Here is a 13,758-nt window from a genome sequence, read left to right as displayed (position 1 = left end):
CTTCTGACAAGGAGGCTCAACCTAGAAGATTTAGGCATAAATAGTTTCCTTTGACTCTTTGGTCTTTTATTTTGAGAAAGGTCCCCAAGTTTCTATGATGTGCTGGGGACCCCACATGAAGGCCTGTCCCCTTCTCTCTGGGAGGAGTCTGGTGTGCTCCCATCCTGTGCAGGAGCTCTCTTCTCTGTCACGGGAATGCCTAGACACCTCCTCCTGCAAGTGTTGCCTAACCAGAGAAGCCTCCCCTGACCACCTAAGTAAGGCGACGCTGCCCTCCCGTCACTCCACCTTACCAGGGTCAGAGAACCACTCGCCCCCCCACCCTGCTTCTGTAGTGACTCTGCCTCCCTCACCGAGCGCCGAGGCGCTGTACCCTCACCACCGAGAGGAGGAACAGGCACGCGCTGACGAGAAAACACGGTCGCACGTTATGCGTCTTCCTTCAACAACTCAAGTGTCAAACGTGAGAACAATAAGGCCACTTTCACACTTTCTTAATGGGATAATACGCTGTATATGTGAGTAACGGCCATCAAGGTTAAAAATACACTGTCTCCTTCAGCAAGTCCACCTGGAGGACTTTCTCCTACACATGCACTTGCACACAGAGACCCAGGCACAGTGATGGCCACTATGGCACGGTTTCTCAGAATGGACACAAGGAACAATCCAGAGAACTGGGTACACTGGTTCTGTCTACAGTATCAGTAACTGGGGTCACACCATGAGATACTAAAGCAGCTCACACGCCAAGATGAACAAGAACTGCCAAGGGAGTAAGAGCAACAGCTGACGTGTGCCAGACACTGCTGCATGCACTCCACATGGATTCCCTTTTAAGCTTCCCAACCACCCTGCGACATACCTCCAGTTTACAGATGAGGAAACTGAGATGCTACAGAAATAAACTTTCCAAAGTCACACAGCCTCAGGAACTATCAGAACTGGAATACAAAGCTGGCACCAGTAACCACTGAAGCCACACTGCCAAATCATTGGGGAATAAGATTCATATAAATATATATATATATGTATAGATGTATGTGTGTATATATATATATTTGTGTGTATGTATATATATATTTAAAGCTAGTAGGATGGGGAAGACTTTATATATCCGTATGCTTTCATGTGCTTAGACTTTCTCAAAGGGTGCATGAAAACTCTGCTCTGGGGAGAAGTGGGAGTACTGTGGGGAGAGTGAGATTTTATTACCACATACTCTTTCATACCGTCTAAACTCACACACACTACCCACACAAATATTAATTAAAGTCACTAAACTGTAGGGCTGTAATGGAACCCATTGTTTCACAGAGGTGGGGGTAAACTGAGGCACAGAGTCGCCGGAGGCCACCCAATTAGAAGGAGAAACCCCAAGGCACTTGCAAGGACCCCGGACGCCCAGCGCCCGGTGGGTTGTGTCGCCTTCTCTAACAGTTTCCACTATAGCTGACTCAGCTGTCACAACTGGAGACTTTCAAAACCTTCCAATTACATAGAATTGGGGGAAAAATTATGATTTGTAATTCAAGTGTTGACACTTGAAAAATACCAACTCCCTTTCACTACAACTGCTTTAGCATGTTACTAAGGCTTTTTCTGCATGTCTCTGGAAAGGTTATTTTCAGAACATTCCACTTAAACCTGGAGATGCAGGGTTCTCTGCTGTTTCTGGGAGCTGACACCACAATTTACATTAAACAAATGTTTTGAAAATTAGCTGTTCACGGTTCCAATTTCAGCTTCCCCCAGGGTTTAATGTTAGCCAAATACTGGTACAGTAAGCAGACAATGTGTTTTATTGTGTAGAAGAAAAACAGACCACCATAACAGACTTCCTGCTTTTGTAATCAAGGGAGAAGTTGAGTGTTCAAGTGATTATTGGCATATGGTTATTAGAAACACCGAGTTCCAAATATAGCTACTAGAAGCTAAAGACATCACACACACATGCCCTCTGTATTTCGAGTCCAAAAAGAAAGAAAAAGCATTCCTAATGTTTGGTAAGTTGTGAAAGTTCATAAAGTCATGGGGCAAAAACTATGGCAGAAGACTGGGGGTGATAGGGAGTGAGGTTCAACCCAGGATTGCCAGACACACTAGGGTTGAAGAGGTGCTCAAACATCAAGAAGCAGCGGCCGGCGTGAGCAAGGCCACACTCTGGCCACGGTGCAGGAAGGCTATGTGGAGGGATGCAGTTCTGCCCCTACTGGCCCCTGCTCTGTGGGCAGCCAGCTTCCTGAGGCCCACAATCAAGAGATGATAGACTTGGCATCTCTGTTTTCTTTTTTAACATTTAAAGAGGGATGCACAGGCACTTTCCTCGCTTGCCCTGTCCTGCCCCTCCCCACAAATCCAAGTGTTGTAAGGGAAAAAAGAAACAGTTCAATCTGCTAATTTTATAGTTAGCAGGAATGAGTAACAGCATTCTGTGAAATCCCCTGCCTGCCCCGAGCCTGCCCCAAGCCTCCTCCAGGACTTGTGAGCTAGGTGGAGTGCAGTGTCTGGAAATAACTTACAGGACACTCTCCAGTATTAGGTTTCTCTCTCAAAGAGGTGGGAGTGATTCTGAGCCTGGTGGGTGGGGTGGGGTGGGGTGGGGTTAGGAGGCTCTGTGGGCAAGAAGAATTTAGATTTTGTAGTTTTCAGGGAAGTGTTTGAAGACTGAAGGCAGAAGGGGATGGCAGATGATGAGATGGCATCACTGACTCAAGGGACATGAGTTTGAGCAAGCTCCAGGAGTTGGTGATGGACAGGGAAGCCTGGCATTCTGCAGTCCATAGGGTTGCAAAGAGTCAGACACAAATGAGTGACTGAACTGAGGGAATGAGGGAAGTGATTGTCTACATACAGAAGGGTGAACAAAAAATATAGCCTCTTAATACCTTAACTAAAGAGTCCACGAACAGTGTGGGTGGGAGGTTAGAGGTCTCAGAAGGTGCCCCCTACATTTGGTGAAGGCCTGCCTGATCTTTGGACGAGCTTGGAGGAGGGGACATGCTGGGAGGGTGGGCTGGTGTGTGGCTCTGGGTCAGGACTCCTGGACCTGTCCAGGGAAGGTGTCTCACCATCTCACTCCAGTGAGGGCTCTGGTAAAAATGTCCTGACACTGACACTGCATTAGACCCCTCACGGCATTTCCAAGGGGATATGACTTACAAAATAGGAAAGCCACCTTCTGCCACAAAGAATCTCCTCTTAGTCTGGCTGGGGGCCGGAAGGATGACTCCTGAGAGGACAGCACAGGGCAGGGCAGCCTTCAGATTCCATTTTACTAAACACAGAGCAGCACTGGTCCTAGCTTGCTGGTACTGGAGTCTGTGACAACAGCTGAGAGGCAGGGCCCAGCAAGGAGAACAGAGAACATGTGTCCCAGTTCCCCTGGAGTCTCAGACAGGTGAGTACAACCAGTTATATGCGTGGACCTCCCGAGGGAGGACAAGCCAGATCCTGGCTTGGGATCAGTTGGCCCGCCCTACTCCATAAGACATTAGGTCACACTCACGAGAAGGTTTCACTCCCCACAAGATCAGCACCGATGGCCTAGTCTCAGTTCAAACCGGGTCTGGCAGGAGGCGCCCAGACAACGCATCCATTTTCCTCCTTAACAAGGCAATCATTTCAAAGAGCTAACTGAACCATTCCTGCTACAACAGGCTTGGAAGAGGACACGAAGCCATGGCAACATGACGCCAGTTCTGAGCATATCAACGGTAAGCACTGCAGCAGGCACCTCTGGGCAGGACTTGACAGCTGCTCCCACAGGGAAGCTCCTGCACTCACAGAGGCATGCACAGCTCCTCGAAGGGCAGGCACCGTCCCTTCCAGCCTGGGGCTATCTGCCCCAGCACCTCCCCACATCACCTCTGCCTAGGGAAATCTAGTTTCCCACCTGCATCCAGACTCTGTCCACTTGAGCTGGACTAGCTGTTGTCAGCTCCATTTGCTTCCATAGGCCCCCACCCCAAGAGGGGCATGAGCCCTCACCAGGAGGGGGCACCCTTGTGACCCCACCCACCTGCACCTGCCTGGACCCACACCTCACACATTGCTGCCAAATCACAAACTCACCTTGGATTTCCGGGCCCCTTTCTTGCCCCCTGTTTTCTTAGACACGGGCTTCTTCTGGGACGGAGACTTGGCCTTTTTGGCTGGGGGTGGCGTGATGATGGCTTCCAACTTCCCTTTGGATCCTCGTTTCTTCGCTAGCAACTCTGGATGGATGTTTGGTAACACACCCCCACTGGCTATGGTGACTCCTTTTAGCAGCTTGCAGGAAAACCAAATGAGCAGATGGTGAGCCAGACCACCCCTTCCATGACCTTCAAGAAGTCAATCCTCCCCACCCATGCTCCTGCTCTTGGTTGGCAGAACTCTCTCCTCTATGGCATCTACAAGGATGCTAACAGGACCCTGGCTCACTACACAGGGAGCAGGCCTTCAGACTCCTTCACTTGGGTGGAGTTTCCAAACCATCTTTCTTCCAGGAGAGTCAAATATCTTTCTTCATTCTCCCCACCCCCAACCAATAAAGTCTTGGGGACAAATTGCCATGGGCGGTGGGGGTAGGGCAGGGGAGTGGCTAATAGTCACAAGCAGTCCACACCCTCGACAGCCAGCCAAACACCACCCTCCCTCCGGATATACAGCTCTTCGGCCGCAAGACTGCCTGCTGGGGTGTCTGGGTGGGGGAGGCAGAGGAGAGCCCCATACCTGATTCAGCTCTTCATCGTTGGCCACAGCCAGCAGGATGTGCCGGGGCGTGACCCTGCCCTTCTTGTTGTCTCTTGCCGCGTTGCCAGCCAGCTCCAGAATCTCCGCTTTGGGGAGAGGAGAGGAAGGGCATGTGGTCACATTATAGCATCAGAGAGCTGTGTGCACCCTCCCGAATCCCGTTCTTGGTGTCGGGAAGGGGAGCAGGCAGCAGTGTCCCAACCCTACCCTGAGCCATGAAGCTGCAGGCGGTCTGCCTGGAAACACTTGGTGGCAAGTCACAAAGGTGTTGAGAGGCAAAGCTGAGGGGGATAAGGGAGACCCCTGGTCCAACCCCTTTGTTGTGGATGTGCAAAACTGAGGTTTAGAGAGGAGAAAGGACAACCAGCTAAAGGCCCTCAGTGAGGAGTAAGTGGTAGAGCTCAGATGTGAATTCTCTTCCCAGAACAAGGCTGCTCGCAGTCAGCATGCCGGATATCATCAGCATCAACCCCATGGGGCCAGCAGTGGGGCCCCTGAGCTAGGAGTCATGCAGGGGTTTCTGTGAAGTCAGGGGGAGGTGGCATGTTACTCAGTACATTTCTGTTAACAGAATCAATGTTGAATGCCTGCACACTCAGATTCAAAACTAGAAGGATATGACTGCACCCTTTACAAAGTCAACACCATAAAAACATAAAAGAAAAGAGGTGGGATGTAGTAGATTAAAAGAGGCTACACAGACACAACAGCCAGATACAAAGTGTCAATACTCAATGGGATCCTGATTGCAAAAAAAGTTACAAAGTCATTCTGGAGACAATTGAGGAGATTTGAATGTAGGCTGGATAGTAGACACAAAGGAATTACTGATTTTCTTGGGTGTGGTAACAGTATTACCACTCTGAAGGGAGCATCTTGTCCTTAGGAGATACATGCTAAAGTATTTAGGGGTGAAGGGCCCTGGTGTCTGCAATTTACTCAAATAATTCTGAAAAAAAGTCTACAGAGGAAAACAAATGTGGTGAAATGTTAACAGTTGTTAAATCCAACTGTGACGTGAGAGAGTAAGACATCAAGAGTTCCTCTCTCAATATTCTGTATATTTGACATTTTCCACAAAATAATTAAGAACCCAGAAGGAGATGAGCCTGATCTATAGGTGGTGCTAAGTTAGAGATTGCTGACCAGTCTTTTGGGACAAGGTCTCAGCAGACAAGACGACAGGTCTCCAAAAGCACCAAAGATGGGAGAAATGAGGAAATGCCCTTCAGTAAGAGATTTTTTTCCCTCCTTGGTGGCCTAGTTCTCTTTGTTAACTGTCAACCTCATTACTTTTGTCTCATTTTCTTAATGAGAAATGCAGACTATCCCCAAATGTATCTTACATCCCCACTTCTGCAATTCTGTCCACACCACAGCCCTGCCTGCAACATCCATCTAGCCCACCCTTCTGGGCTCAACTCAAGTCTGGCCTCTTCCTAGTACTAAAGGATTTATAATATTCAAAGTTATGTTGTAAACACTAGACTTATCCAGCAAAGTTAAAACTTGGCATCATTATAAAATAACTGCAGGAAAAAAATTTAGCTACATTAAAATCACGTATTTAAAATTTACAATATTACATGGTTTACCCTGGAGAAGGAAACAGCAACCCACACTGGTATTCTTGCCTGGAGAATCCCATGGACAGAGGAGCCTAATGGGCTATAGTCCATGGGGTCACAAGAGTCTGACACAACTTAGTGACTAAACCTATGTGGTTTACAATGTTAAACCATTGTTACAACCGAAACCAATGCAAAAATGAGTCTGTGTGTCAAACTGAACAGCTGCTTGGCTACCTATAGCTGGATCAGGAGGGTTCCCCTCAATCCAAGGCAGGAATTCAATAATCTGATGATGATAAGTGGACACCAGAGGCACCTGAAGCTCTGCCCGCTTGATGCTCCCAGATCACAGGGATCCTTATGTGCATGTGCTTGAAAGGCACACATGCAGGTCACTAGAGTGAGGCCCAGGGAGGAAGGGGATATAATCAGTACATCTCCCACCCTCATACGTTAGCTCCAACAGGACTGTTCCCCAAACAGTCCGAGGACCAGGATCCCCTGTCAATTTCACTGAAGCTTCTCTGTAACTGATGGTTGGCTGCGTGTGCTGAAGCCCAGAGGAGATGACCCTATCATGGCCAAGCAAGAGTGTTTGGGATGCCTGAGTGACCTGATGTCCAGCTGCAGAAATGAGCCCAGCTTGGCCTCCACTCTGCCCCGTTCATGGAGGAGGCAGTATAACTGCAACACTATTGTCCAACTCACCGCCTGGAGGAAGCCAAGCAGGAGCCCAGACCCTGAGAGTCAGGGCACAGGAAGGAGAGCCAGCCACAGCCAGCCCATGTGGCAGGAAGGCTGGAGAGGGGCTGCTGGCACCACTAGGCTGTAGCCCACTTGGCTGGCTTCCTGATCTCTACCACCCCCTCACCTCCCCAGCCTTTCTCCACTTTGAGGCCACAGGAAACATGGGGCCATCACTATCTACAGCAGGAATATACAGAAGGAGGCTAGGGGATTACAACTTTGTCCCCATAATGTGCTAAGGCCCTCATTAAAAAAGACAGAGAAAGAGACAGAAACCCACAGTAGTGCCCTAAGCCCATCCCTGTGGTAAGAAGATCGTTTGAAATTACGGTTTCTCGGGAAAGTGGAGGTGGCCTGTTTCCTCTTCCTGCCCAGAGTACTGATGCAGGCTCTCCCCAAGAGAAGGCACAGTGGCCGTTGGTGAGGGTAGGGGGAAGAGGGATGTGGTCATTTTATTTTTGGCATCACTACTTTAGCTTTTTTCCTGTGGGGAAGGTGGTAACAATGAAGTGCAAAGACCTGGAGGGTGGGGAAGGGTCACCAGAACTCCCAATGTGTTCCAGTATCTGGGTGAGGGACAGGCAGTACAGAACACAAGCAAGGGAAGCAGTGCACTTACCATTAAGTAGCACCCACAGTTGAGAAATAAGATCAATTCTCCAGGAAATCCCCTGAACTTCCACTAATTTCACACCCCCATACACCCCTACACTCTCACATTATGGTGGAAATCTCCAATGGCCCAAGTCTCTCCACTTGCAAAATTTCAAGGATTGTGCTCACTGACTGCCAATTCAAGGCTTCCCTGGTAGCTCGGTGGTAAAGAATCCACCTGCAATGCCAGAGACGTGGGTTCAATCCCTGGGTTGGGACGATCCCCTGGAGAAGGAAACTGCAACCCACTCCAGTATTCTTGCCTGGGAAATCCATGAACAGAGGAGCGTGGCGGGTTACAGTCCACAGTGTTGCAAAGAGTTGGACACGACTGAGCAACTAAACAGTGACAACAACTGCTAATTGAGCCTGGACTCAGGGATGCCAGACAGGATCCATCTGGGAGTGACGAGATGGACATGGAGGGGCTGGGGCGGGGGGTGGGTTGTGGAGTGGGACGAGGAGCATCGAGCACCTTGGAGACAGCTGGGCTGGAGTGTCCTTCCTGTGCATTCCTCTGCCTTTTCAGCAAGGAGCCAGAAAACCCCTTTCTTTTTGCAAAACTCTAGCTCACTTTTGATCTGTGAAGACCAAGACAGTTGACCCTCCCACTCCCTATCTTCAAAGAGTGGACCCTCAGCCCTGTCAGAAGGGAGGGAGCAGCATCAAATGGGGTAACGAAGAAGGGCAGAGGTTCACATTTTGGCTGGTTGAGCCAGAGCTTTATCTTCTGTTTACTCCTGCATGTTTTCCAGATGGATAGTTACCATAGCAACTCCTTCCTCAAGGGACACACAAGATGGAGCACCTCAGAGACACACCTTTTATGAGAAGTGTGTTCCCGGCTCCACCCTACCCCTGCACTGCAGCAGGCAGAGGGCTGGGGCAGTTGACAAGAGACCAGAAAGAAGCAGGAACCCAGAGCACAAACTCGCCCCTTGCCAAGGATTCAGTAATACATTCCCCTCTTTCATCCTCAATCCAGTTTTAGAAACGGCAATCGTAAAGGGCTTTCCTGGCTAAGAGAGGGCTGCCTGCTGCAGCGGGGGGAAGGGAGGTGCAAAATGCCAGCAACTCAACAAGATGGATCAGCTCCCATCTGCTCTCCAGGGCCTGTTTGCAGGAGGGCGGGAGAGAGGGCCCTGAGTGCTCAGGAATTGGGGCAGGGCACACGCCACTAAAGGAGATTTCCTGATTAAGTTTCCTTCCTAGTTAAGTGATCCTCGGCTTTGCGAATGATAGCAAGGACACATTTGTGAAAGCCCTAGACCAGGACTATGTCTGGGTTCCCGTCACTGTACCCACTGCCCACAGGGATGGCCCCTACTGGGCCAGGCTGGAGTCAGCTTCAGCTCTACCTGGACTTGAATGGAACCTGTGCCTTCCTACCAGGGAGGGTGTCCTGCACTTGATTAATCTTGTATTTCAGATGGTTTTGTGTGTCTCTAAAATTTTGTTTTGCCTCTGGCTATTTTCAGAGAAAGGGATTCTGAGAAAGAGAACTAGACAAGCACCACATTTACAGATGAAAATTCTTTTCTCCACAGTTTGCAGTGCTCTGTGCTTGGATCCTGCTTCGGAGGGAGTTTCAGGAGCCACAGCGCAGAGACTGTAACCGAAACAAATGGAATCTGTAAGAAATCAGCAAAGAGTGGTTAGCAGGAAAAGAAACAGACCCCTGACCAGGGTCTGCACCCCTTAAAGCCAAGACTTCCTGACCAATGACAGTCCAACTTTGTCACCAGTGACCAACACTGGGACGGGTTTGGGGCTCAGAGCCCGGGGCATCACCTCTGAGAAGACTCTCAGTGTGGCGAAGTTCCCCAATGACAGACACTGCAAGGGGCTCAGGTCTAATGATGAGTTACACTAGCCAATTCGTGTGCCAGTTTTCTGTCCTAAGATCTTTTTTAAGATCTAATTGGTAAAACACCTGAGCATCTCTGGCTCCAACTCCTGGCCAGTGGTGAGCCACTGGCTCCATCACATGCAGCAGCCTGGCCCAGTGATGCGACCTTATTCTCTCCTCCGAGCAGCAGGCAGGCAGAGGCACCCCTGGGCCCACCATTCCCTGGCCATGAGGAACGTGATCATTTTAGGGCCACTTGATGAGAGCCCCACAGCCTTGAGTAACAGCATTATTTGGCAGCCTTCTCAGCTACAGCCCAGCTGTCTGAACGTGAATGCCTCTGACAGGTCTACTTCCCAAGTTCACCCAGAGACCAAAGGCTTAGTGTCTTTTTTTTTCTTCTCCAATCGTCTTGCATGTAGCCCTATCTGTTGTACTGAAGCATTGTGTCTATCTTCCTTCAGGGAGATGAAGTCATGGTTTGCAGAATTAGACCCCTAACAACTAACAGGTGATGCATAGAGGCTGCGCCAAACTCTAAACACAACCCTCGCAAAGGAAAGAGTCGGGGGCTCCTACAGAACTGTTTGAAGCATCTCCTCTCACAAAAGAAATATTGAAAAGAACAACCAGAAATCAAAGAAAAGCAAATGTTCACGTAATCCCGGGGAGAACACAGATATTTGCTACGAAGCCAACAACATGACAAGGAATCTGTTTATTGTATTTCCTTCCATTCATCAGGCTGCCATCAGCAGTTCATTGAGTTCAGAGCTGTTTTACACTATTCTGGAAGGCCTTAACCCAATCAACCCCAATCGGAGACTGACTGCTAAGTGTTTCCTGCATCCTGACTGCACCAGTTTCCTCCAATTCCCTCGGCAGCCCAGAATCCACCTTTTCGGGTGATGAGTGGCAGGAGCTGAAGCCCACTGAGCCATCAGCCTGGAGCACCAGGGCCTCGCCTGTGGGCCTCAGCAGAGCTCTCCACTCTGCTTGTCCCAGGGGCCACCAAGGAACCAATGATTCCACAGGAAAAATAAAAACAACAGCAGTAACTGGGGGTGTTATGTTCTGGGCAGAAGACAGGGTATTTTGCAGCAATGAGCCATTCTATCACTTTTCTGCAGATATTCTGAGTCTCACACAAACTCAGCCATTGCTGTTACGCCCACATGACAGACCCCCCCTCCTCAGGGTCCAGGTAGCAGCATGTGGTCCAGTATCCCACCTTCCCCACAAAGTCTCCCAGTAACAAAGAAATGCAGCTTAGTATCAAGTTTCTAAACTAAGCTAATTCTTTTACACATTTTAAAATAAATAATTAGTAATTTTGCATTATACACATTAACAAGAAAAAAGATTATGATTCTTGGCAGACATTACCATTACCATCATCTAACCCGCCAACACAGTCTGGTGCTTGATATCTTGCCTTTCAGGAAAGTCTTCCTCTTCTTTCCCCAGATCACTGGCAGGTCTATGTGAGTTCACCACCTGGGTCCATCTTCAATGGTGGCTGCAGCCCCACAGAGCACCGTGGTTAAGCGGGGGCATGCTGTCAGACAACCTGGGTGCAAATCCCAGCTCCTGCCCTGAGCTGTGAGATTTGCCAAGAAACACCCATGCCTCAGTTTCCCATTCTATAAATGGGGGGTAAGGTTACCTCTAGGCTTGTGAGGATTAATGAGTTACCAAATCACATGCCTAGAACACTTGGTAAAAGTAAACTCCAAATACTGACACCACAACCACACACTTTTATCTCTTAATAGAGTATAGCAGGCTTGATTTCTAGGCGAAGAAAACTCTTTCTTTTCCTCGATTTCCTCTATCAATATAACTGGCTGTCTGGCTAGGTGGATAGATGGGATGTACGTGAGAGCTGAGAGGAGGAGGAGAGACGCAATATGGAAAACCTGGTGTTTCCTCCCCTGATAGTTTACCCTTTGCTGTTACACTTAACAGTTTACATATGTTTGAAAAATGCACTTGAACCTGCTTAACCTCGGTGCTGCCAGACTTGCCTTGATATTATGCAGCACCCAGGGCGGCCCCACAGGCAGCCTCTGCCTAGGGATGGGGTCTGGGGCTTTTGTTTGACCCTGCAGGGGGTGGCGTGGTGGGGCAGGAGCAGAGCCAGCTGCTGAGGCAGCACAAGTTGAGGCCCCAGGAGGAAGGCGGGAGGCCAAGGTGGCTGGGGAAGGCCAGAGGAACCTGCTCTAACTGGGGGCCTGGCCAACAGCCGGGCAGGGCCCTCTCCGCATGGCTCATTGCTTTCAAGGACTTGAAATTCATTTACAAGGAGATGGTTAATATATATGTTTGTTTTGATATGGAAAATCATAGCCATTTGTTCCTAATTTATCTCAGAAAGGGGTGAACAATCAGAGATGCCTGCTGAAATGAAAAGATTTGAGGAGTGTAATGTAAAGAGGAAACTCATTTACAGAACTCTGACATGGTGCCATTTCTGAGACAGACTTCTGAAGTGGAAACAAGGAGCAGACTAGGGCTTCAGTGGGCTGCCATCCTGTGGGGAGGCGCATGCCCGTCACTGGCGATGCCTGTCGCCCGGGCTTACACACGCTATTTAGGAGCTATGGCACAGCTTTGCTGCCTGGGATGGAGTTGGCGACCAGGTCTGAGGGAGACATTTTGCTCTACCCGCTTGGGCGCTGACTGAGCTTATCTTGTGCGCAATTTATTTTTTCAAAATGTAAAAAGTAAACTGAAAACAGCATAAATGAGAAGAAGCGACTATGCTAGATGCCACCCCACTGGCCTTGGTAACTGCGTGCCTGTCTTGACATCTGTCCCAGCCTGCTTAATCATGCTTCTGGGATTAAAAAAAAAAAAAAAAAAATCTGAGCACATGAAGACTTTTTAGGTTCTTTCATAACTGACTTTTTAGAGCCATATAATGATGTCATTGTAGGGGAGGCCCCCTAGAAGGGGCCTGGGGTCACCTTTTATAGACCTACCCCAGCTCTATCTGTCCAAATGGATTCCCAATGCCGAGGGCCACTGGTCTAAGGACTTGTCTAAGCTCTGTCACCTAGGATTCCACCTCTCGTTCACTAAGAGGACAATGAAGGGACATGAGGAATAAACCTTCTGGCTCTCAGAAGTACTATGAGAGTATAAGCACTATACTAAGCACTATAGCCACCCCACACTGACTGGGCACTGCCCTTTGCTCTCCTCACTGCAGCCATCAGACCACCTCTGGCCATCTGCAAGCTTCTCCCCGAGGACCTCTGTGTCCTGTTGCTACTATAGGCAGCCCCTCCCACACTGATCAGACTGCCCCTTCCCTAGAGCCCAGCACTCGTCACTCCAACGACCATCACCTCTCTTGTGCTCATGCACTTCTTTCCCACAAGCCCTCAGCTTTCCTCCTGTCCTTCCAGGTTCATCATGTGGGACCCCTGTCCTCTCTGCCGAGGCCAGGCCACAGGGTTGTCTCCCGCTCGGCACATCCACACCACGTGCCCTCTGGCACTCGTGAGATTGCAAAGGGCCTGCCCTTCTTGGGGATCCATGCCTGCCTCCCCAGCTGGGCTATGAGGACAGGAGCCAGCGTAGAGGACTGGGCATATCCCATCTTCTGGAGACGTCCGCTGAAGCCAGAGGAGAGGCAAAGTGGACCAAGTGGTCCCGCATCCAGCGCTCTCCTTTTAACAGATAAGATTTCAGCTCCATTGAGAGCATACAGAAATGCTCTGCTAGAGATGAGTTACTGTGCTCAGTGACCTTCGAGAAGTACTTCAAACTCCCGGAGCCTCAATTTCCTCTTAAGCAAAATAGGTGGTTTGAGGATTCAGTGAGTTACTCGATGTAAAGCACTTAGCCAACGCCTGACACACAGGAAACGCTCCACGTACGGCAGGTGTTTTATTACCTACACGGCCCTGCCTTTGCCTGCACTCAAAGCACTGCCCTCTGTGCCCCCAAACTCATATTTTGACAAGCCACAATTTTAATCTGGGAGGGAGACTGCCAGGGCCTGGGGCAGAGGTGGAAGGGCAAAGAAAACAATGCTACTGGAGCTAAGGACTGGCATTTTCTGAGTGAACAGCAGACACTGACTTGGCGGTCAACATCCGGATTTACAGAGCCAACAGAGAGCTGTTAACCAAAGACGACCTCAGTTACCAATTACCATAGGGAGCATCAGTCAGGACACTGGCGGCAAGG

At 49.5% G+C, this 13,758-nt stretch overlaps 1 protein-coding gene across 6 annotated transcripts in view; it reads right to left on the bottom strand.

Annotated features, from left to right (window-relative positions):
* The window catches only part of LOC122439900 (core histone macro-H2A.1), an 82,808-nt gene that overhangs the window by 46,182 nt on the left and 22,868 nt on the right, over positions 1–13,758 (bottom strand). For all 6 annotated transcript variants that reach the window (XM_043465461.1, XM_043465462.1, XM_043465460.1 and 3 more), the window contains exons 3-4: positions 4,717–4,823; positions 4,075–4,272 (exon numbers count right to left, since the gene is read on the bottom strand). In XM_043465461.1, coding sequence (XP_043321396.1) covers positions 4,075–4,272; positions 4,717–4,823 — 305 coding nt within the window. The remainder of the gene's footprint in view (positions 1–4,074; positions 4,273–4,716; positions 4,824–13,758) is intronic.

This window comes from Cervus canadensis, chromosome 4 (assembly GCF_019320065.1).
Source record: "Cervus canadensis isolate Bull #8, Minnesota chromosome 4, ASM1932006v1, whole genome shotgun sequence".
Lineage (NCBI taxonomy): Eukaryota > Metazoa > Chordata > Mammalia > Artiodactyla > Cervidae > Cervus > Cervus canadensis.
This window is presented reverse-complemented; position numbering and strand designations above follow the sequence as displayed.